We start from the raw sequence: 21,910 nt of genomic DNA, 5'->3' as shown, positions 1-21,910 counted from the left end.
TTGAATCTGACTATGTGTTATTTACTTGTTGGCTTGTGGGTAGTTGTTAGGAGTTATTTGTCACTAGTTGTCTACAGTTGTGTTGCGCTTGGAAACTGTTAGGTATTATAAATAAACTTCTTGTAGTCAGGGAGTAGTCCGATCCTTGGCTGATTATTTCTGGTGTACTTCTATGTGAGAATCTCATATGAATAAAGATATACATGTGTTATTCTATCTGGTTTGGATAGTTATTTATATTTATTTATGCTAGTTTTATTAAATAGAGAAGTAAACAACGAGTCCAAAATTTTGGGTGATAATACTTTGAAGCCTCTAGATGACCTCAAGGTTAAGATCAAGCACTTTGGCACATTATATTGGATTCTTGTGAAATCAGCGAACATTTATGGTTAGTCTAAATATAAGTGCTTAAGATTCTGTACGCATCACATAAAGGATTGTAGTTTTGCAGTTTTATATGAATTCCTTCCCAGATGGAACTCATTACACATCATTCTAACATTGTTTGAAATAAAAACATGAAGCTTTTCATGTGGAAATTTAATATTCTTTAGCATTTTCGAATAATAAATAAAACATTCAAATATTGTGCTTAGATTGTTAGGGTTCTGTTTTTTCCATAACATTTATTTTGACCACAGATAAGAGTGCCCATGACCTAGAGGCTAGATCTGTTTAGTATTCATTTACCAACTGAGACATGGCGAACTCAGATTGAAGAGTTTTTGGAGTAGATAAAAATATAGATAAACCATCCAAATATTGTGGTGTACATTCATAGGGCTATATTTTTCCACTACATTCATTTTTACTACGGAATCCAGTGCATGGAAGCAAGATCCTTTTGGGTTCATCATAGAGACATATCAACTACCAAGACTTGTAGAACTCTAAGACTTCTGATCCAAACCCAAACTCTGTTGACATATATGATAAGTCATACCCAAAGCTAGAATTGAAAATCTAATGAAAATAAAAATTCTGACATCTGACTTTATTTTCATCGTCAATTTTACCAAGGTCAGAAAGTTGATTTTATTACCGAGATCTAGATGATGGGACAGCAATGGAAAATGGCAAAAAGAATCCAATAAACAAATCATATTTACATTCTTATAATTCAAATAGCATTTACAAATTATACCAAAGCTGAGGAAAACAAGTAAAATAAATGTATGCTAGTATGGTTGAAAAACCATTTAATGAGAATGTATAAGTGCTGATTAGCATCACATTTGTTAGTTCAATTTTTTTAATGAGAATTCTTAGACCGAACCATTTAGATTTTACATCTCTTCTGTCTGTGTCACCACAGAAAATTAGGAAATACAACAATATAGTATGATCCAATATCTATAGTTTTTTTGTCCATATTAATAACAAATGATAAATGTTATTATTTTCTTTAAAAAAATGGTATAGGGCTATCTTGCTATATCTGTTGTAACTGCATTTTTGAAACTTTTGCTTTCATTTCATATGATTTGTGATGTTTTCAGCATAGTTCTTTATTTTTTTGGAAATGCTAGCATTGGTACATTTAGTTTATTATTATATTGATATTTGATGGTTGTTCTTCTATTGCTTATATAGGGAGCAGAAGTCTCAGTAAAAGAGTTAGACTGCCTCTTGTCACTTCTTGCAGAGAAGAAGCGGAAGATGGAACAAGAGGAGGCTGAAACAAATATGGAGATACTTCTTGACTTTTTGCAACGTTTGAAGCAACATAAACAGGAGGAGTTGAATGAGGTACATATCTTGTGTCGGATGCTGTCAAATAATACATATTTCTGTCTTCTACTTGTTCCAATTGCATTGTGCTGTGCAATTGGGAGTTTTTTGGCTTATGTTTGGCATCAAACAATATCAAGAAGGGAGCATAATGATAGTTGGCCTCTAAGGTCCTTAATGTAAACCTCATGAAAGCTACGAGTGCATGTCGATGACAGATGTAGTCACAAATTACGATTGCAAAATCTTGGCAGACTTAAATTTGGTTTGAACATGGCAACTCAGAAAAACTTGGCGAAAAAAAAAACAGAAATCCTAAATTCCTTAAAAAAATAAATTGGCTTCCAGTTGCTTGTATGTGAGAAAATCTATGTTCAGCATGTAGGAACCCCAGGTTCCTGAATGCAGAAGAAATTTGGTAACCAGCTATATTCAAAACTATTGCGAAAAGACAAAAACCTGCTTATTTTCAGTGTTCTTACTTTTTTGTGTGTTCTGTTCTCGCATGATAGTCAAATCCTGCATTTGATGAGTCTATCCTCTGTTCTGTTATCAGTATAGTGAAAAAACTCATAAGCCAGTTTTTAGAAACTTGGTTAAAAATCGTGCGAGTTTGTGGCCAATTTTTTGGCCTGCATTTTTTTCACGAGTACTCGTTAATACTGATTGACAGCTTGTACTTTGCAAATTTGAAATCAATGGCTTTAGCAATTGGTTCTCTCTTGCAGCCATCTTTTTAGATATCTGCTTCTAAATTTGACCATGCATGGATTGCTTCCAGCTTCTATGTTTTTGATCATATCTTTTGATTTCATCTTCAATAAGACTATAACTCTTTGCATGCTAAATCACACTCTGGGTTCCTTTCTTTGAATTTATGAGAAGTCCCTTATTTAGAGTACTTCATTGGTTGAATATGAGAAAATATTTAATGTTCAATGTAAATACATTATATTATTATATGTTTATCCTATTTCATAGGTACAAGCAGATTTGCAGTATATTAAGGAGGATATATCTACAGTGGAGAAGCGAAGATTGGAACTGTCCAGAGCTAGAGAGCGATACTCCTTGAAATTGCGAATGCTATTAGATGACCCAATAGCCACTTCAGTAGGTCATGCTGCAGCTGATAATGTCAATAATCGTTCTACATCTTTCATGCATGGTGGGCAAGGTGGTCTTATGTCAGGAAGATTACAACAGAAAAGGTCTGAAATCAAGGTGCAATCTAGTTCTCAGGACATGCAAAAGAGAACTTTTTTTTGTGGTTCTGATTCCCAGGTTTTGCCCATTCCATCAGGAGTGACAATTGCAAGGAAGAGACGAGTACTTGCACAGGTAACTTACATTCATATAGGTCATTTCATTATAATGAAAGCAGCATTTTTATGCTGTATCATTTTTTTCCATCAGGTGTGGTGTATGCTTTAATTGCTTTCTAGATAGTTCTTAGTAATTGGCAATTTTGTTTCTATTAATCATTTTTCTTTAACTACTTTTCAGGACAAAGAAATATCATATAATATGCTTACTCATTTCATTTTATTTCTAAGCAATTATATTCCTAAGCAATTAAATGATAATACCTTGAGGCTTTGGCAATGGTTGAAAAATAGCTTAACATTAAGAGGTACTTAATAGGAAAGAAATCCCACACTTAGAGATTACTAATAAGGCAGGATGATGGTAATTCATGAACTATTTTAAAATTAGTTATATATTTGGAAGATTTGATCTAATGTTGGCAATCTTGAAATATTTTTTTGTTATATAAACAGAATTTCAGGAGTAGCATACTAATAAACATAAAATTTTGACCTGGAATTTATTATGCTTTTGTAATTACTTGTTGAAGGTGGAATAAATTTAATGTAAAATAGAACGATTCAGTTTAATCATCAAGCACGTAATGCTTAAGAGTGACATTTACATTGTGGCTTGCTGCAACAGTTTGATGATTTACAAGAATGCTACTTGCAAAAAAGACGGCATGGTACTCGCTCCTTGAGAAAACCATTTGATGGTGGTTTTCGAAAAGAAAGAGATGGGAATAATATTAGCAGAGAAGGCTATCATGCAGGCCTTGAGGAATTCCAGTCTGTTCTTTCAACTTTTACTCGATACAGGTTTAAATTTTTTACTTTTTTCACTAAGAATTGTTATTGGATTTCATTATGATTGAATATAGATATACAGGTATTTCTCCATTGCCTTGTTGCATTTACCCATATATGCTGTGCTCATCCCTAGTTGCTCATAGTCTATTTGTATTTTGTAGTCGTTTGAGGGTCATTGCAGAACTTCGACATGGGGATCTATTCCACAATGCAAATATTGTATCAAGGTGAGCAAGAATTGCTGTAAAGTTACTACTTATGGTGTGTTCTGCGCTTCAGTTATTGCTGGAATATATAGTTACGGGGTATATTCATATGTTAGAGAACTATGATGTTGACAATTGTAAATTACTAATAAACAATAATTTGACAATGGTTGCAATCATTTGTGTGTTAGAGGGAATGTCCACTGATAAACACAATTGTTAACATGGCCTAACTATATATGTGTATTTTGTATTTTAGCATATATCTCTTTCCATTTGTAAAGCTCTAAATGCAAAGTATTGCTGAGTTTCTTACCTGCTTTTGATGCTGAAAACTATAGATGAATGGGATATTTAATAGCTTTCTGCAAAAAGTAAATCACCTAGATCCATGTTTTAGATTTGATAAGTTGATAATGAAGACTCAATAAAAAATGTCCATGGTCTTCAACCTGTTGAATTCAAGGACAATGTAATTTTCTCTTATGGAACATGAAGTAATTAGGAGATAGTCACTCTTCACAAAAAATGATGTTATGACCCTTTTTTTCCTTAAGTTTTTAGGTTTTAAATTGTTGAAGCCCAAATAACTATAATTCCGGAGTCCATGGGATGCTGATAAAATCATGTGTACTATCATAGTTTATAATGACTTATAGTTTGGCATCCTTTCTTATATTACAACTTCAACGTTTTGTTATATCTTGTTATAATTAACATAGGCAAGTTTTTAAATTACATTTACAACTTTAGACCTTTGTAGTGTAGTCATTGTAGATAGTTTTCTTTAATCAGCCTCTATCTTTATTGTAGATGGGGGCTTCCACTCAGTCATGTCTCCACCGCCACATTTGCAATGTTAGGAAGAAGATTAGTACAACATGATAGTGCATAGCATGATGAATATGTTATGATGGGGTTTACATTAGATATGTTTAAATAATTAGTTAAGCCTGTTACTTTTGTATTGTTGGTGGATTGTTCTAACAACATCAACTGGGCTTGAATGGAATGAGGTCCTGGAGAACAGGACATTATATTTGTATAAATACCGTTATTAAGTATGATTAAAAGTATCCCAGTATGTGCAAATTAATTTATACTTCTACCATTTGGTATTGGAGCAGGTTGAGAGCAGGCGAGCATCTGTGAGGAAGACTATTGTTTTGATTGATCAAGGGGCATCATTACTGTTTCTTGATTGTTCTGATTAATGACAGCTTCTTGTATAAGATTTGAAATCAGTTGTAGAAACTAGAAACCATTAGTTCTAATTTGAGTTTTTTGTGTAAGTAGAATCTAGCTTTTTCAAGTAAATATAAAGGAGTGAGATTCAATTCTCTGAATGCTGGAGTGAGATGAAGATGAGTGCTGCCTGTAGGGTACAAGCATCAAAAGTGTTTGGTTTCAGCTTGTGACATCAGTATGGGAGAAATCGATGCATTAGAAGGCTTTTTGTTCAATTGGTAGTCTGTGTTATATTAATGTTGCCCCTAAATCAATCCCGAAAATTGGATAGGATAATTGGCAGTCAATGCAATGACAATCAATTTTTTTCAACAATGCTTGAAAAAATCACACAAAAAAGACAGATATGGAGAGTTGGCTCTGAAGATAGTGAGAGAATTTCGTATACACTTGCTACATCGCAGCTATTCAGTTCTCCCTATAGCTGCTTTTATTGCAGGACGATCATCTGAAAAATCCTGCTGCAAATGTAGGTGGACCTATCCAGCAAGGTCAAGTTTGGTGTCAACCATTTCCTGTAAATTTAAATGGACTTGTTATAGATCCATCCAAATTGGGAGAATTTGGAGTATTAAAATGTGATCTTTCAAATCATGGGTGAGAGGAAGCACGTGCGCTCGTACAGTGGTGCAGGGAAAATGGCATTCAAGTTTTAGTTTTTAATATAAATTCAATTTCAAAAAAATGTACAGTTGGATTTTTTCAGTTTGATTAATTTTAAAGTTATTATAAAATAAAAAACTTTGAAAAATAAGAATTATTATAATTCATAAAATATGAAAATTTAAAAGTGTTTCCTAAGTCTGAAATATTATTGCATCTCATAAACCAGGAGTATTCCGCTGTGTTTTTGACTCATTCTGTCAAATACCTTTTTGTCCTCTCCCATTATGGATTTTGCTCAAGCTCAATTAGATTTAGACATGTCACATTTAATTGTTTTAGTATTCTCTTAGAGGACTTTAGGCTTAAAATCTTGCCTGAAGGGATTTTATTAAATTCACAACATTTTATTTAGGAGGCTGATTTTGAAAAAAAACTTTTTATTTAGTGTAAAATGGTATTTTAATCTTCTGGCAGAAGCATTGCTTCAGCTGGTTTTAGCTGGAAAATTAAATTTTTTATCTCAAAAGTTCTATTTAAATTTTTGTCTAAACTTTTGAGGTGCATTTTCGATAGAGTCTAACACCCTCACATGCTTTCTAATTAAGGGGAGGATGCATGTTCTCATGAAGAAGATAACCATCAGGAAAGATGGCCTCAGGACTGTGAGCAAGCTTTGGGCAATTAATTCATGGTCTCTACTTTTAGGATTATTTAAATTGATTTTGCTAAGCAAAATTTGCAGGAGGTCAGAAGACTACAAGACAATGGAGGATAACTCCCAATCTCAAGTTTGCTGATACCTCAGAGATTGGATTAATTGTTTTAGTAGCATTTGGTTTAGAATGTTTTTGGTAAGGTCTAAACTGACTGAAGTCCATCATATACATCATGTGGTTGTCCATGTTGCACTCATTGTGAATAGTAGAGTTTGTTCATATTCATGAAGCTTCCTAGTTAGATCATCTTTAGCTAGTTTTGTGGGTCTCTAATCAGAAGGTGCTTTCAGTGGTTGTATGTGTCCCTGCTCATGACTGTGAGGCTTGTGTGTATTAAGCATAGTTTTGTGAGTCAGATCTTGGCCGAACGACTCATGCAACGTCTTACCACCAAGTTTTTGTGAAAAATTGTGGTATTTTTTCCTCATAACTTGCCAAAAGCCACCAAAACTCTTTAATTTTTCCATAAAAACAAGTGTTGACGTTTGATAGCTTCACTTGAATAAACCTATATATAATTATATATGAGATATAATTTATATATATATGTGTCCATTATATCTGAGATATAAGTTTATCGTTATATGAGAGAAATTTATATATATATATATATATATATAGAACTATGATATAAATTTGTTATTATATTAATCATCTGATTAACAAATAGACATGTCCCATGAAGGGACATGTCCCTTCATGGCTTATTCTCAATATAAATAAGAGATTGCTGTCATTCGGAAAACACATACCAAACATGGCAGTGCTTAGTACATTTGCAGTGATCCTGAAAAATAACATGGTATCAGAGCCAAACTGCGAATGTAAGGGAATGAAGAAAAATCAGCGATTGAAAAATGGAAGGATATGTCTGAAGATTCAAGGTTGGGTTGGTTGTTACTACACATCTGGATAAATTGTAATATATGGAATTGTAGGATTCAAGGATCTTGACAGTCCAAACAATATTGAATAGAGCCTGAGATTATAGGCATATGCAGAAGTAATAAATGGAAAAGAGCAGACAGAGCTTGGGAGTCCACATCATTGCTGGTCAAGTCCAATCGCACCATTTGGGGGAAAACATACAATCAGATCCCCGGCAGTGATAATGATAAGCCTTGACAAATGCAGAGTTCCCATTTAGATTCAAAGAATAAGTGGGGTCTTTGGCATCTACAGGCAGTAATATCAAATCTATGAATGAAAATATGATGGAAAAAGGATGCCCGTGTGCATACTAAAAGAAGTATATGATATAATGCCCAGAAATGAATCCTGTGCAGTCTGCAGATAAGCAATGATAGAATAGCAGATGCAGACAAAAATATCTGATATCGAATCAGAATAAGGGATAAGGGAAGATTAAAATAGATCGAGTGGCTAGAATTTATAGAACAGTTGGTGCATGCAACTGCAAGGGTAGGATGAGAAGTGACGTAACAACGAAAATGGAGAAGACAACAAAATCAGTGATAAAGATAATTAGAGATTGGGGACAAATATTCATTCCTACAGATATTCAGCAGATCAATAATAGTCAGCAAGTAAAATAATATCTCAACGAAGATCAATAGGAAACGATTAAGATTGTGATTCAGACAAAAGAGCTACGGAGGTGTCGCTTATCAAATCAGAGATACACAATCATAGGATATAAAGAGAGCAGAGCACAATATCATGCAAACAAGTAGAGAAAACAGATGAAGAAGACATAGTGAATAATAACAGGAAGCTATTATAAGTTCTTGCAGAGATGAGTGACGGGTGAATTGATAAAGGCGGTCCCACTGCATACCGAGCCTGACATAAAATGGAAATAAGGATGTAATGTATGCACAAGCACCTGAAAGATAATACAAATTTGTCGGAGCATTTAGGAGAAATCAGAAAATGCCATGTTACTCAATGACTATTGGGCTTTGTTGAAGACATGGGGCTATAAATCCTATTGGCATCAAATATGCTGCAAGCCACAATCTGATAAAACATAAGATAATAATTAACACCTTTTTTGGAGAGATACGATCTTTCATAGTAATATAACAAAGGGGGAGATTATAGTTTTGCCACCGTGGGAAGACCTATTAATAAAGGGAAAAGTACAAGAAGTTGGGGAATGAAATTGGCAGGTGTAAAGAGGGAATGACACCTCATATTATCACCAAAGCCACCTTGGAAGATATGAGGAGGTGAGTATTATAAGAGGATCTTAAGGTATGTGCTTGATGCCTATTTACATGAGTTGACTTTAAATTAATTATTAAATTTATAAATACGAGCCAACTCACAATAATATGTGTTATCATTTATAATGATTTATTAGTTCATTTATATGGATAGATATAAATGCACATATATGGTGATTATATATGTGTATAAAGTAATAATGTGTGAAAAGTTAAACTTAGACTAAATATATATACTTAGAAGATCATATATGTTCAAAGTATATATTTTAAATTAAATCTTTATGTATATTACATTGAAAAGATCTTATATTGAGTATTACTGTAGTCTTTCAATATGTACTATAAGATTTATTGGCCTTGATTTTTTCCGAGAATGTTCTTGCAGGAAAAGGTGGATTGATATCAGATTTAAAGGGAGTATGACACTTCATCAAAGACAACTTTGGTTGAGGAGCTTGGACGATTGTTTTTAAGAGGGAGTTCGAAAGTCCTTGTATGTGAATGTATGACCTTAATGGGCCTATCCCTTGTGTATATCATGAAGAAGTTATGACTTCCAAATGATTATTACTTGTATTTGCAGAAGTTATTGAAAGGTGACGATCTTACAATAGCTTAATTTTCTAATATGGATACCTTACGATGTCTATGCAAATCATGATAGATTATACTTTGCAAGGTGGATGCTTATATGGTATGCATTATGAGAATGCGTGTGCACATACCTTATAAACATTTGAGCACATGGTGAATGTTATGCAAATTGATCTTTTGGAGGCTATTACATAGAGTACTTGGTGAATATCACGCAACTTGATGTTCAGCATGCCATTACTCACAGTACTTGGTGAATATCTTGTATCTCGACATTTTGGAGGCCATTATTCAAAGAGTATTTGGTGAATAATATGTGTTGATATTCTGGAGGCCAATACTCATGATATTAGATGTGATATCAAACCTTATTGAGTACATGGTGAATATCATTTGTTGATATTTTGCAGACCATTACTTAAGAGTATTTGGTGAATATCATATGTTGATATTCTGGAGGCCAATACTCATGATATCAAAATGGTGGATATCTTTTGATCAATGATATCTTTAACATTTGTCATTCCTAATATTACCAATGGTGTAATATTTGTCTTGTGTTTATCCTCCCTAGCTAAGAGGGAGTGTTGATGTTTGATAGCTTCAGTTGGATAAACCTATATATAGTTATATATGGGATATAATTTATATATATATGTGTGTGTGTATGTGTTCATTATATTTGAGATATAAGTTTATTGTTATATGAGAGAAATTACTATAATAATGATATATATATATATATATATATATATGATTAAATTTGTTATTATATTAATCATTTGATTAACGAATAGACATGTACCTTGGGACATGCCTTTTCATGGCTTTGTCTCAATATAAATAAGAGATCACTGTCATTTGGAAAACACATACCAAACATGGCAGTGCTTAGGACATTTGCAGCGATCCTGAAAAATAACAAGTACAAAATCCAAGATTTGAAGTTGAACTTAGAACTTGAGTGTTGATATAAAAGAAATTTTGCTCTGCTTTGCTTAAAACTGTCATGCTGTACACAAAAACTGAATTCAGAAATCAATTAAATGGCACCAACAAAGAAAGACAAAAACACCATACTAAGGTTGATAGGAGCCATTCCCCACCAGCATTGAATATGAGATGTTAGACCGTGCAATGAATTGTGCACATCAAAAAAGTAGTTACAACGTACAAGTTTCCACCATTCTATTTGCAAAACAAGTAGCATCAATATTATCTTGGACAACTTCTTTGTGCCCATCTCCTCCTTACCAATCGCTATGAGCTCTGCCTCACAATCATCCTAATAAACCATGCATGCTCTCTGCTCATGCATTGGATTGATTTAAAATGGATTACTTAAGCTAGTGAGATCAGCTATCATAACTCTAAAGTGGCTCTCGTGGAGCTCTCTTATCTCTTAAACACTCGTTTTATAAGGAAAACTCCTGAAACTGATTGCAAATGCTAAGTCATCAGAGCATAATACTTGCAGAAATGTTCTGAGTGATTTGGACCGTATGAAAGCCAACATCATGATGAAACATAAGCATTGGTAATGTATCTAAACCTTACCAAGATTGTCTGACTAGTTTGACAGTTGTCAAATTTGTCATCATACAGTCAACCATGCAGAATGATTACATCTAAAACTAAAACTGTTGTAGAGAGGAATCAGAATATGTTGACAGAGTCCGCATAATCCGAAGGAGCTGAATTGTTTGAGATTTGAGTTCTTTTTTGGGGGAGACTCTTGGACTTTTCTTTGAATGGCTCTTAACTGATTTTGTATAATACCTCCCCAGTAAAATAGCTTTCTGTAGTTTTTGTTTGAATGGAGCTTATGTTGCCTTAGAAGAGGCAAGTGTATTTGGGAAGCTTAAAGAGTAGTTGGAATTTTGATAATGCTATCAGGGTTCAACTGTATAGTTTTTGAGTCAAACTCATTGACCCATGTTTCATGAGTAGTGGCTCACAAGAACCCATCTGTCATGATAATGAATGAAACACTTTACACTCATTGGATTTAGGTGATGCTCACAGAGGTGAAGCACCGGGACTTCACGGGAGGTCACCCATCCCAGTACTATTCCAGCTCAAGCGCACTTAACTACGGAGTTTTCTCCATGGTTAAAACCACTTTGCTTGCAACCCCATTTGCGATCAGAATCGTGGGACTTTTCAGGCGATTCCAGGTACGAAACGTACCAGAATTGGATTCTGAAATGAATCTCCTGTGGGTACACATTACTCGACCAGAACAAGTCTTTGTTTTGAATCCTGCTCATTGCAACGGCACATTCTGGTTCATTGATTCATTGAAGCAAACCCACATTTGGGATTTGTGTTTCTAAATGTCAAAATGTTAAGTGATTCTAGTTTGATCTTTTAGATATTTATAAGATCTACACTACTGATTAGCAAACTCTGAACTTATCTATCATGAGATTCTAGTTTGATCTTTTTGATACAGAATCTAAATTAGAATGATATGTTTCGAAGTGTGAAATTTTAATGGTTTAGTTTAGCATGTATTGGTATATGGCTTCTAAATTTAATTCTATATTTTAGCTACATATATATCATATGTGTGTCTATATATATATATAGTGTGTGTGTGTGTGTGTGTGAGAGAGAGAGAGAGAGAGAGAGAGAGAGAGTGTGTGTGTGCGCGTGCATGTGTATCTGTGAACGTGCCAAAAACATACCTAACACATCAAAAAAATCTGCCATAGTAGTGTTTCGTACCTATGTACCCGTACCTATTCCCATTTCCGATTCAGCAACTTAGTTAAATGTTATTGGGCATTGTTGTTTGTGCTACAAATGTCCAGGAATGCTTCAAGAAGGCTGTAGACATTTGTAGTAGATAATGAGATAGTGTCCCAAGGGAGATATCCTTCACTCTCATGGCGTTGTCTCCCATTTTGGTTTTGTCAAGGTCAAGTGCTATCGTATATTTCATTGTTATGTGTTCTTGCTCTCATATATTGCTAATGCACTCAACCTTTTATCTTATTTGGACCTGATAACATCATAATTGAGACATGGGTCTCCAGCATTTGGCACCAAGGACAACTTAATCAATTAAGCACATATGGAGAAAATCAGATTCATGTTGATGAATTATGTGGTCAATGGTCACATATCCCCACTAATTACTGAGGAGCTTGGGATTGGAGTAATTGTTTTTGGATTTCTGGTTTTTTTGTATGACCAAATTTGTAGATTTATGCTCATTTCTAGACTGGAGTAAAGTGGGAAAGTGGAGTTGATACGTTCACAATGAGAGAGAATTTGGAGATTGGATAGGATGAGTGAGAAGCATTGCATGTTGAAATGATGCTACATCTCTAGTTGGAGAAGATAGAGTTCTTAAGTTGGAAGATGGTCTTTAGAGACAAAGAGTAGCTTGATACCCATCTGAAAGTGCAGTTCTGTGGTGACTAAATTCTTGCAACAACACCTCTATGCAGAAACAATTTTAAAAGAAAAACACTTTCCTCCTCAAATTGGAGACTCTTTGCTACCATGATCTGGCATATCAAGCTGCCACTGTTCACGCAAATGCCGAGAAGCCTTATATCTAGCAATTTTTGAAATCTCTTGGGGGATACATTAAGTTCATAAGTTTAAAGCCATATTATAAAAAAACATATTGAACTGATGGATTATGACTCGCAAACTATACTGTCAGTCTGGGTGTGAATGTTTTTTTGATCAGGTTCAGTATCCCTGGGCTCAGCCATAGAATCTGTATATAAATATGAAAATTATATAAATATAAATTTGTTAGTAAAAGAGAAAACTATTTAATATTCCATTTCCGTATTTATAAATAGGAAAGATAAAACATATAAACAAAACTAGGTATATATGTATTCGAGGGCTATTATAAATTGCAGACTTCAGAGGTTACAGTTAGTTATTGATGGCTAAATATGAATGTTTTATGAACAAAGATCTTGGTTATCAAGAGATTGCAAAGTATACAAAAACTACAGATAGACATGATTTGCTCATAACAAATGGTATCAAGGAAACGCCAAAGAACTAAAGAACCATATGTAGATAAGTATATACTCTCTCTGTTGCTGTGTCTTCCTCATGGAGGCCTGAGTATGGTTGCCATTTGAGTATATTGCCAAATCATTATGTCTAATGTGTATCAAGTTGCACTTCTATTGAAAGAAAGATTGATTCAAGCAACATTCATAGGATATTGCTCAGATATGCCTAGGCAAAGCCCTTTCGCAGAGATTTATGATTTATGAGAAAAAAAAAACTGACAGAGGTTAACTGCAGATAATTGATCCTAAAAGTCTGTTTTTTAATAAGAAACTATTTTTTCCTAGGTTTCACATTGAGTATGCCCAGGGTTTGTCTCTAACACCGTGACTGTGTATCGCACATTCCTTGGATGAATCTACAGTCCTGGTGACAAACCTTGGGCGTGACCAGGAGGAACCAAATCTGGGACCCATAACTTGTCTAATTCTGCACAGGCATCTTCACATAAATGGGCAAAACTGGTGATGTAGCTTACAAGCTATGTTGAACCCTTTGGTTTCAGTTTTGGCAGTTTTGGATGATTGATAATTTAATGCCAATTGTCAAATGTTAAAGATAATAAAAAATTGTTTTTATTAGTGTAACTGTAAGGGAAAATTAATTCAAATCATCACACTGATCTTCATTAAGAGCATGAATATTATCAGCTGGTTTGTTAGAAAACTGTTATTTAGAGTATTTGAATCTTAATTAATTTACTTTTTGGTATAGGAAAATTGACTTTTCAAGGCCTCAGGTGTTTTTTCCCTCGATTTGTACCTGTGCAGAATTAGCAGGCCTGGGCAGCACCATGTGTTAACCCAAGCCAGACCTGGACCTGGACTAGGATCAGAGGAAGAGACTAAATAAGGGAGATTCATTCAGTTTTCATTTTGATTTAATAATCAGACATTTTTCTTCCACACATTCTAAGAATTGTGCATAAATTCCCTTATGCCCCACCAAGCCTTCAATCCATATTCTCTTGATTTTGGAGGCTGGATTTATTGGCCAGCTCCTAAATGTTGCAATCAGTCTTGTTTAAGTTTAATGGAGAATTTTTCATTTTCCCCATCATTTATCTGTTCTTTTTTCTTTTCTTTTTGATGCTATTCAGTTAAAATCAGTATATGAAAAGAATCTGTTTTTTATTTCCTTTTTAGTAAACCATATATCCATGACATCCTTGCTGTGCAATGTATTTTTATATTTTCATTTTGAGTTACCACATATTTGTTTCAACTTTTACTAGATGCTAAAATTTTGACAATGAATATGGGGGTTGCCTGTTACAGCATAGAGTTTGATCGAGATGATGAATTATTTGCCACTGCTGGTGTTTCTAGGCGTATCAAAGTGTTTGAGTTTGCTACAGTAAGTTTGTTCCTTTTACATAATTCGCAATATGATACTGTGAAGTCTACAAATACATTAGATTGTAATTTTCTAGATTTTTATCAAAGCTTCGGTGTACTGATAGCCAGATTGGTTGTATATACCCAGGTTGTAAACGAGCCTGCAGATGTGCACTGTCCTGTTGTTGAGATGGCTACTCGGTCAAAGTTAAGTTGCTTAAGTTGGAATAAGTATATTAAGAGTCATATTGCAAGCAGTGATTATGAAGGAAGCGTTACTGTTTGGGATGTAAATACACGCCAAGTAAGTTGTCCTTTCTACCGGAGCTGTATGTACTTGCGAAAGAGTGTATGTCCATAGTTATCTCTAAACTTTCTTCTCGTAAAGTTGTTGAAGTCCTTTTATATCTTACAACGTGGAAATGTTCAACTTTTTGCAGGCTGTTATGGAGTATGAAGAACATGAAAAACGGGCATGGAGTGTAGATTTTTCACGCACAGAGCCCACAATGCTCGTCTCAGGCAGTGATGATGGCAAGGTCTTTTTATTTTCCCAGAATAGAATTTTAAAGGCTGACTTTACATTATTTTCTTGTGATAAGACGTAGAAGGTAGGATGGAACGTACCTTACTAGCAGTAGGAATTCTGGTAGGAGGTGGTTTTGTATTAGGTTGCATAATTCATGCAGTCCTCATTGTTTGCTTTGCACAATAATAGATTTTTCCCATTGTTGGTGTTTATTCCATATCTTACCTTGGTTTTGGCAAAGCAAATTTTGACATGTGATTTTTTAAAAAATGATCTCTGTATATACAGGTTAAGGTATGGTGCACAAGGCAAGAAACAAGTGTTCTCAACATAGACATGAAAGCAAATATTTGTTGTGTAAAGTATAATCCAGGCTCAAGCAATTATGTTGCAGTAAGCTTCTCCAACAATTTCTTCCGTTATTAGCTTCATAATTAAGTTGCTAAAAGTATATACGGCTTAAAAATAGTATTCTGTTTGGCAGGTTGGTTCAGCAGATCATAACATTCATTATTATGATTTGAGAAATATCAGCGATCCATTATATGTATTTAGTGGTCACAGAAAAGCAGTTTCATATGTCAAATTCATATCAACAAATGAACTAGCTTCTGCATCAACAGACAGTACATTGCGATTGTGGGATGTTAAGGAAAATAGCCATGTATGTAACATCTTTCCTTCTCAATACCTTGTTTCGTATTTTTCATATGTAGAACACTAAATCGTTCTTTCTCCCCACCCAAACAATTGGCATCAGCTTCACTTGGTTTTTGTTGTCTTATGTACATTTTTTTCTTGAACTTTTTTGATTGAATGTGCTTTTGTTGATTCCTTATATTATTTCAATTAAATCGAGAACTTCAAAATTTTTAAGTAGTGTAGCACTAAGGATGTGTACCACATGCATTGGAAATTACTTGGTCTATCAGGTAAATGGAGTTAATCTTTAATTATGTGAGTGTTGACAAACCATCAAGACTTGTCAAGCCTGGAGACTCCCCACCAGTTTCAAATTAAAATCATGCAAGATTATTTTATTTATTCCATTTTAATTTTAATTGTTTTGCGAAATCAAATGGATTGAGCTAACTTATTTTATGTTTATCCAATGTTTGTTTACAATCTGATTAAAATCAGTAACTGAACCACAAGAATGAATGTTCATTAGTGGTTCAGTCATTGATAATTTGATACACACAAAAATGAATGTTCTTATTGTTGTTTCAGTCATTGCCACAAGATCTTAAAAATTTCAATTTGATGTCCTCGGGAAGCCCTTTCAAAAGATCCACCTCCATAATGATACAAACTACAAAATAATAATTTTCCTTGTAGATCACCTTTTTTATATGTATCAACAGTCTCCTTTCTGTAGGTGCAGGGGAAGAAAGGGAAGTCTAACCTAGACTGACAATCTTGGAGGAGTTTCTTCAAGAGCATCATAGGGGCCTAGAAACCAAGGGCAACTCCAAAATATCATTATCTTTAACCTCTTTAACAGTGGAGCTAGGAACAAAGACGCCTCTCCACCTTCAATCTCCATTCTCTTTCAACCAAGTGCTCCAATGTTTTTAGAGATGGCCAAGAACCTCATAATTCACCCACCAATGCGAGCTCACAGAGAGTAACGAGTATTTTGACAATTTTATATTAACTATAGGGACCTCCTAACATCTTTTTACAATGCACAGTCCTTCCCTTTCCTTCACGGGCTTACAATTTGCTGTGGAATCTGGATTTTAGGACACTAATCTTTTAAGTGTAAGAGGCCCTGGAGAACCATATTGTTTTTGAATCAACCTTCATCTCTTGTCTGGATCCGCAACAGACATACCTTCTTGCCTGGTAGTTGATTCCTATGCATTATACAATGAACCCAAATGTGTGCTGAAAATATGATTAGTGGTTAAAAACTTTTATTCTCATTCATTTAGTCATCTGTTTTATTTCTTTTTTTATTAAATATGTTAAATGATGTAAATTTTTAATTTTATGAGCAAATTGTACAGCATAAATTGATGATAAATTAATGTTGTATGCATTCAATCAAGTATGCTTTCACCTTCATGCCATTAATCTTTTATTGGATGTGAGTTCCAAATTGTATTGGGTTCTCCAACATGGCTAAATGATAATTTTTTCTCTCAGGTACGGACGTTCAAGGGACATGCTAATGAGAAGAATTTTGTTGGGCTTACAGTCAACAGTGAATACATCGCTTGTGGCAGTGAAACAAATGAGGTGTTTGTATACCACAAGGTGTGTCATATTTTTGCATGATGCATGCTACTTATATGCACGAGCTATATTGATATTTCCCTTCTTCAATGGTCTGATATAGAGTTGGAACTGCAGGCTATTTCAAAGGCAGCTGCTTGGCATAAATTTGGCAGTCCAGATCTGGATGACAGTGATGATGATACATCATATTTTATAAGTGCTGTTACTTGGAAGAGTGAAAGCCCTACAATGTTGGCTGCAAATAGCCAAGGAACAATTAAAGTCCTTGTACTTGCACCATGACCTGCAAATGTCTTTCGTGGACTTTTGATTGTTGGTACTGTGATGGGATGGCTTTGGAACTCTGTGAGAATATCATAGGCTAAGCTTCTTTTTGGACACTCTCTGGACTACTTCTTGCCTGCAAGTATTAGGAGAAGAAGCTGATATGGACTGCATGCAACTGTCAATATTTTTATCATGACATTTTTGTGATTTTTGCTGTTTTGCTCGTCTGTAAGAAATTATCCAGACTAGCTTTCAACAGTGCAATATGATTTTTTTGGGCGTTCTCTAAAGCTCTAACTCTAATCTTAAGATCTCTGTGGCTTAGAAGGGGAGCCCAGAGGTGAACTTTTATACTATGCAACCATTCTTTGTTCCAAGGAACCTCATACAAATGTCACTACCATATCTCGGCATCATTAACTGAGTTACTTGCTGACTGCAGTGAAAATAATTTTATGGTCACACTGAGCTTCGGAAAGAGTTTCAAAAGATGGGCAGTGCAGAGAAAATATTCTGCAGTGATGGTAAATGTATTATAACTGGCTAGCAAACATCTTTGTAATCTTTGCCAGCCATCATCAGTTTTTTTGAAGGCTTGTACAGTTATAGGTTGAGATGTAAAGAATTGCCCCACCTGATGGGCTTGCTCATTTCAGCATTGGGAGCTGCTTTTCGACATTATAAATATATAGTAAAATATCAAAACATTGTCAAATCATCTTTTACTACTATGTAAAAGATTGTATCGCATGAAAATTATTGCTCCTCATCCATGTTGACAAGTCTGCTAACAGGTTTTTGCAAGTTTCATAATCAACAAGCTATGTAATTATAATTGATTTACATTTTAAATGATTCTGTATACATATATTTTTCAAAGAAATAAAAACTAGCAGTCTTTTATGTTGAAGGGTATAACTGTGATAAAAATGTGATAATAAGAGCCAAGCTTCGCTTCTAAAAGTGAGATACTGACAGAATATGTTTTATTATATGCCTGCATCTTGGATCAGAGAAATAAAGCTTTACTCAAAACTAAAATTTCTTAAATTTCTAATTCATTAATTTTGTAAAGTGCCTATGGACTATAATTTGTGTATGCTGTATTGTACTAATCAGTGAGCTTTATAAATAACGGTGACAGAGAACTGAAATCAATGGTTGTTTAAAACAGATAGCTTTTACTGGCTATCCTTATTTGTCATCTTAACAACTGCACAGTGATGTATTGTACTCTCTGAAGGTTGGTTCTTTGTCATCAGAAGCATGGAACATGTTGTAATGTTCCCTGAAGGCTATGTTTATTTTTTTGAAAAAGCACGGGTCATGTTGTAATGTTCTCTCTGAAGGCTATGTTTATTTATTATAAAAGTTGTAGTGCAACTCCTTATTGATGCAAGGTTTTAATTCTTGTTTCTTTGTGCAAAACACTATTTGTTGTTTGATTCATTGAAATTGACACCATAGCAGATTCTTCCTTTTTGAAAATTCAGTGTTAGAACTGGTAATACTAATTACAATGTCAATGTTGGAAACAGTGCAGCAAGGTGTTTGGAATAAAAAAGTAAAATAAATGTAACTATATAAAAATATTGAGAAAAATACATTTTTATCTTCATGGATAATTCTTCAGTGTACATGCATGAATCCCTCCCCTCCTGCTCGCTGCGCACATGCACAAAGGCATTGAATTTTACAGGAATAGTTCATCAAGTTTCAGCTAGGTGATCATGGCCAGTGCAGTCTATGATTTGAAATCATTCGCTTAGCTTCCTCTAGATTTAGTTGTTCTTTGTCCATTTGACATTTTTAGTACTGGCAGCGCCACTTGTATAGCTAGTAAGGTCAACTGCCGCTGGGTGTATATTTGGTAGTTGATATAATTAAGTCTTCTTTCACTATGCCTCTCCAAATGTTAAGTCGTTCAAAATGTTTGTCTAGCTGCCAATCAGATTTGACCACAAGAGCTACCAGAGCAACCCTAAGAAAAGTGTTTGATACAATTGAAACAGGACAAGATAAATAACATTTTTAATAGATGAAAACGGTGGAAGAGGAAGCCAAAGTGAAGAGACCGGTACAACTGGAGGGCATCGTTAATGCCAAACAAGGAGTGACCAAGAATTAATACATTGTGGGGCTGAAGATGATGATATGCAAACATATCTAAATACGAGACCTAAGCTTCTAACTTGAGCTTGTTAAATATCTTCATCTTGCCAATTGCAGATAAGAAATTCAATACAGGCAACAATTTCAAAGATTATTTGGCAGGATATTACTGATTGAAAAATGAAAAACTAGAAGAAGAGGTTATAGGCTGTGATTTCTTTCTTATGGTTGGATCGATGGAATCTTTGAAAAAATAAGTGAAGTTTTACCATGATGTGTTAAACCTTCCGAGGTTGAAGATCTATCATAGGTTGAAGACCATGGAGACATCCATAAAACAACAATATATGTCATAGCCTTAGTAAATATTGAAGACTCTTTGTTATCCAAGCGATAGATAATTGTAAAAGAAAATCAAAGTGGGAAGATATCTTTGAAAGGAAGAGATAAGATACTGACTACAAGACATCTACCTTTAAGAGGAGTTCTTGAACAAGTATAGCATCTTCAAGACAAAGAGGGGGAGATTAAAAATAATACACCCTTTTAACCTTATATTTCGAGGTGAGAAGGGGACTCTTGGTAATGGATGATGCCTTCTTAATTAAGGAAGAGTTTGCAATCAAGGATATCCACCTCTTGCATAAGAGAGCCCTAATAAATCCATTTAAGAAAAGATTGTCGAATGATAAACAAGTGTCAATCCACCAAAGAAAGTGGATCCTTAGTAAGGAAAGGAAAATGAACCATCTTTCCTCATAATCATAAAGGCAAGAGAAATGATAACATGTTATGCATACCAAGTTAACGATCAATTGCAAATGTGTGATCCAAAGTTGGATACTTGGATTTGAGGTTCGTAACTTGCTCTACAAGGTCTAACATTGATTGGTCTGGTTGACAGGATAGAAGAAAGAAGTTACAATACAGTGCACACAATTATTCTGCAAGGAATAGTTGAGAGATTAGTTGGATAGTAACTTCGGTGATCTTTCCCCATAACCTGTTTGGATAGTGGGTTCTTCTATCTTCTACAATTGCTAACAGGGTTGGAATCTTCTAACAAGGATTCAAAGTCTCCTAACAGGGACTCATATGTACTAAATGTTGTAATAGACTTCTAATAGGGTCCATCTTCTAACAAGGAATATTTATATTAGTACATCATCTTGTGGGCATCATTCCCACCGAGGTTTTCCCTTTGATCAAGGGTTTCCCTAGTTAACATATCTGGTACAATTGTCTACGTGCATCTTGTTATGGTTGTCGTTTACTTAGGTTGAACGGATAAGATTGCTTAAGGTTGATAAATGTTTAAATTATTGGATAATTGATTCACCCTCACCCAGTTATCTTGGTGGACTATTGTTTTTGACAAAATGTCTTCTCGAGCTCCTCTTCATATTTTCTCCTAGCATCAATGGATATTTTGTATGTCTGGTAGACTTGCTCTTCAAGCATATTCATTTTTCTCTTCACCATCAATGATGTTGTATTCATCAAACTGTGTATTTGGTCACTAGAGAGAGTAGTGACATTCCATAATATCATATATCCTTGGGACAAGTCCCTTATTTCTATAAGAGTTGGTTTATCAGATTCAAGAGCCATGCTCCAAACTACCATTGTCCTGCTGTCTATATTGAATCCTGACTCCTGCAACTCTCCAACAATGGTGGTCTCCTCAAATGCAACTAATTTATCCTACCTTCTGATTTGATCCAACATAAATGATGAGCTAAGCTCCCATCTTGGAAAGAGTAGCATTCCGCTTCTTTGCACTAGCTCTTTGGTTTCATCAACAATGAGTGTCTCAATGTTAGGGTCATTTCTTGCAATCTATGCACTAGTTCAGTAGTTTTTTCAGGTGAATCTCCTAGTTGCAGTTGTTGTGTAAGTTCATTTTGTTTGAATTTAAACATGAATAACTTGAACTCCTCTAAATGTATGAAGTT

The 21,910-nt window shown here is 34.5% G+C and overlaps 1 protein-coding gene across 2 annotated transcripts in view; it reads left to right on the top strand.

The window, feature by feature from the left end:
* LOC149564575 (E3 ubiquitin-protein ligase COP1-like) overlaps positions 1 to 18,753 on the top strand; it is a 31,358-nt gene extending 12,605 nt beyond the window's left edge. Inside the window, exons 3-13 of one of the 2 annotated variants that reach the window (XM_089818121.1) lie at positions 1,597 to 1,752; positions 2,716 to 3,075; positions 3,688 to 3,863; positions 4,016 to 4,081; positions 14,744 to 14,822; positions 14,952 to 15,107; positions 15,244 to 15,342; positions 15,621 to 15,725; positions 15,817 to 15,996; positions 17,484 to 17,594; positions 17,691 to 18,753. In XM_089818121.1, the coding sequence (XP_089674247.1) occupies positions 1,597 to 1,752; positions 2,716 to 3,075; positions 3,688 to 3,863; positions 4,016 to 4,081; positions 14,744 to 14,822; positions 14,952 to 15,107; positions 15,244 to 15,342; positions 15,621 to 15,725; positions 15,817 to 15,996; positions 17,484 to 17,594; positions 17,691 to 17,858 (1,656 nt within the window). In that variant the 3' untranslated portion in view covers positions 17,859 to 18,753. Of the gene's footprint in view, positions 1 to 1,596; positions 1,753 to 2,715; positions 3,076 to 3,687; positions 3,864 to 4,015; positions 4,082 to 14,743; positions 14,823 to 14,951; positions 15,108 to 15,243; positions 15,343 to 15,620; positions 15,726 to 15,801; positions 15,997 to 17,483; positions 17,595 to 17,690 lie in introns of both variants that reach the window. The other variant, XM_089818120.1, reaches the window with a different exon arrangement.
* Positions 18,754 to 21,910: the final 3,157 nt, after the last annotated feature.

The sequence above is a fragment of the Cupressus sempervirens genome, chromosome 3 (assembly GCF_028749045.1).
Source record: "Cupressus sempervirens isolate cs-2001-9-10 chromosome 3, ASM2874904v1, whole genome shotgun sequence".
Taxonomy (NCBI): Eukaryota; Viridiplantae; Streptophyta; class Pinopsida; order Cupressales; family Cupressaceae; genus Cupressus; species Cupressus sempervirens.
Note: the sequence above shows the minus strand (reverse complement) of the source record. Positions and strands in the feature narration are given on the sequence as shown.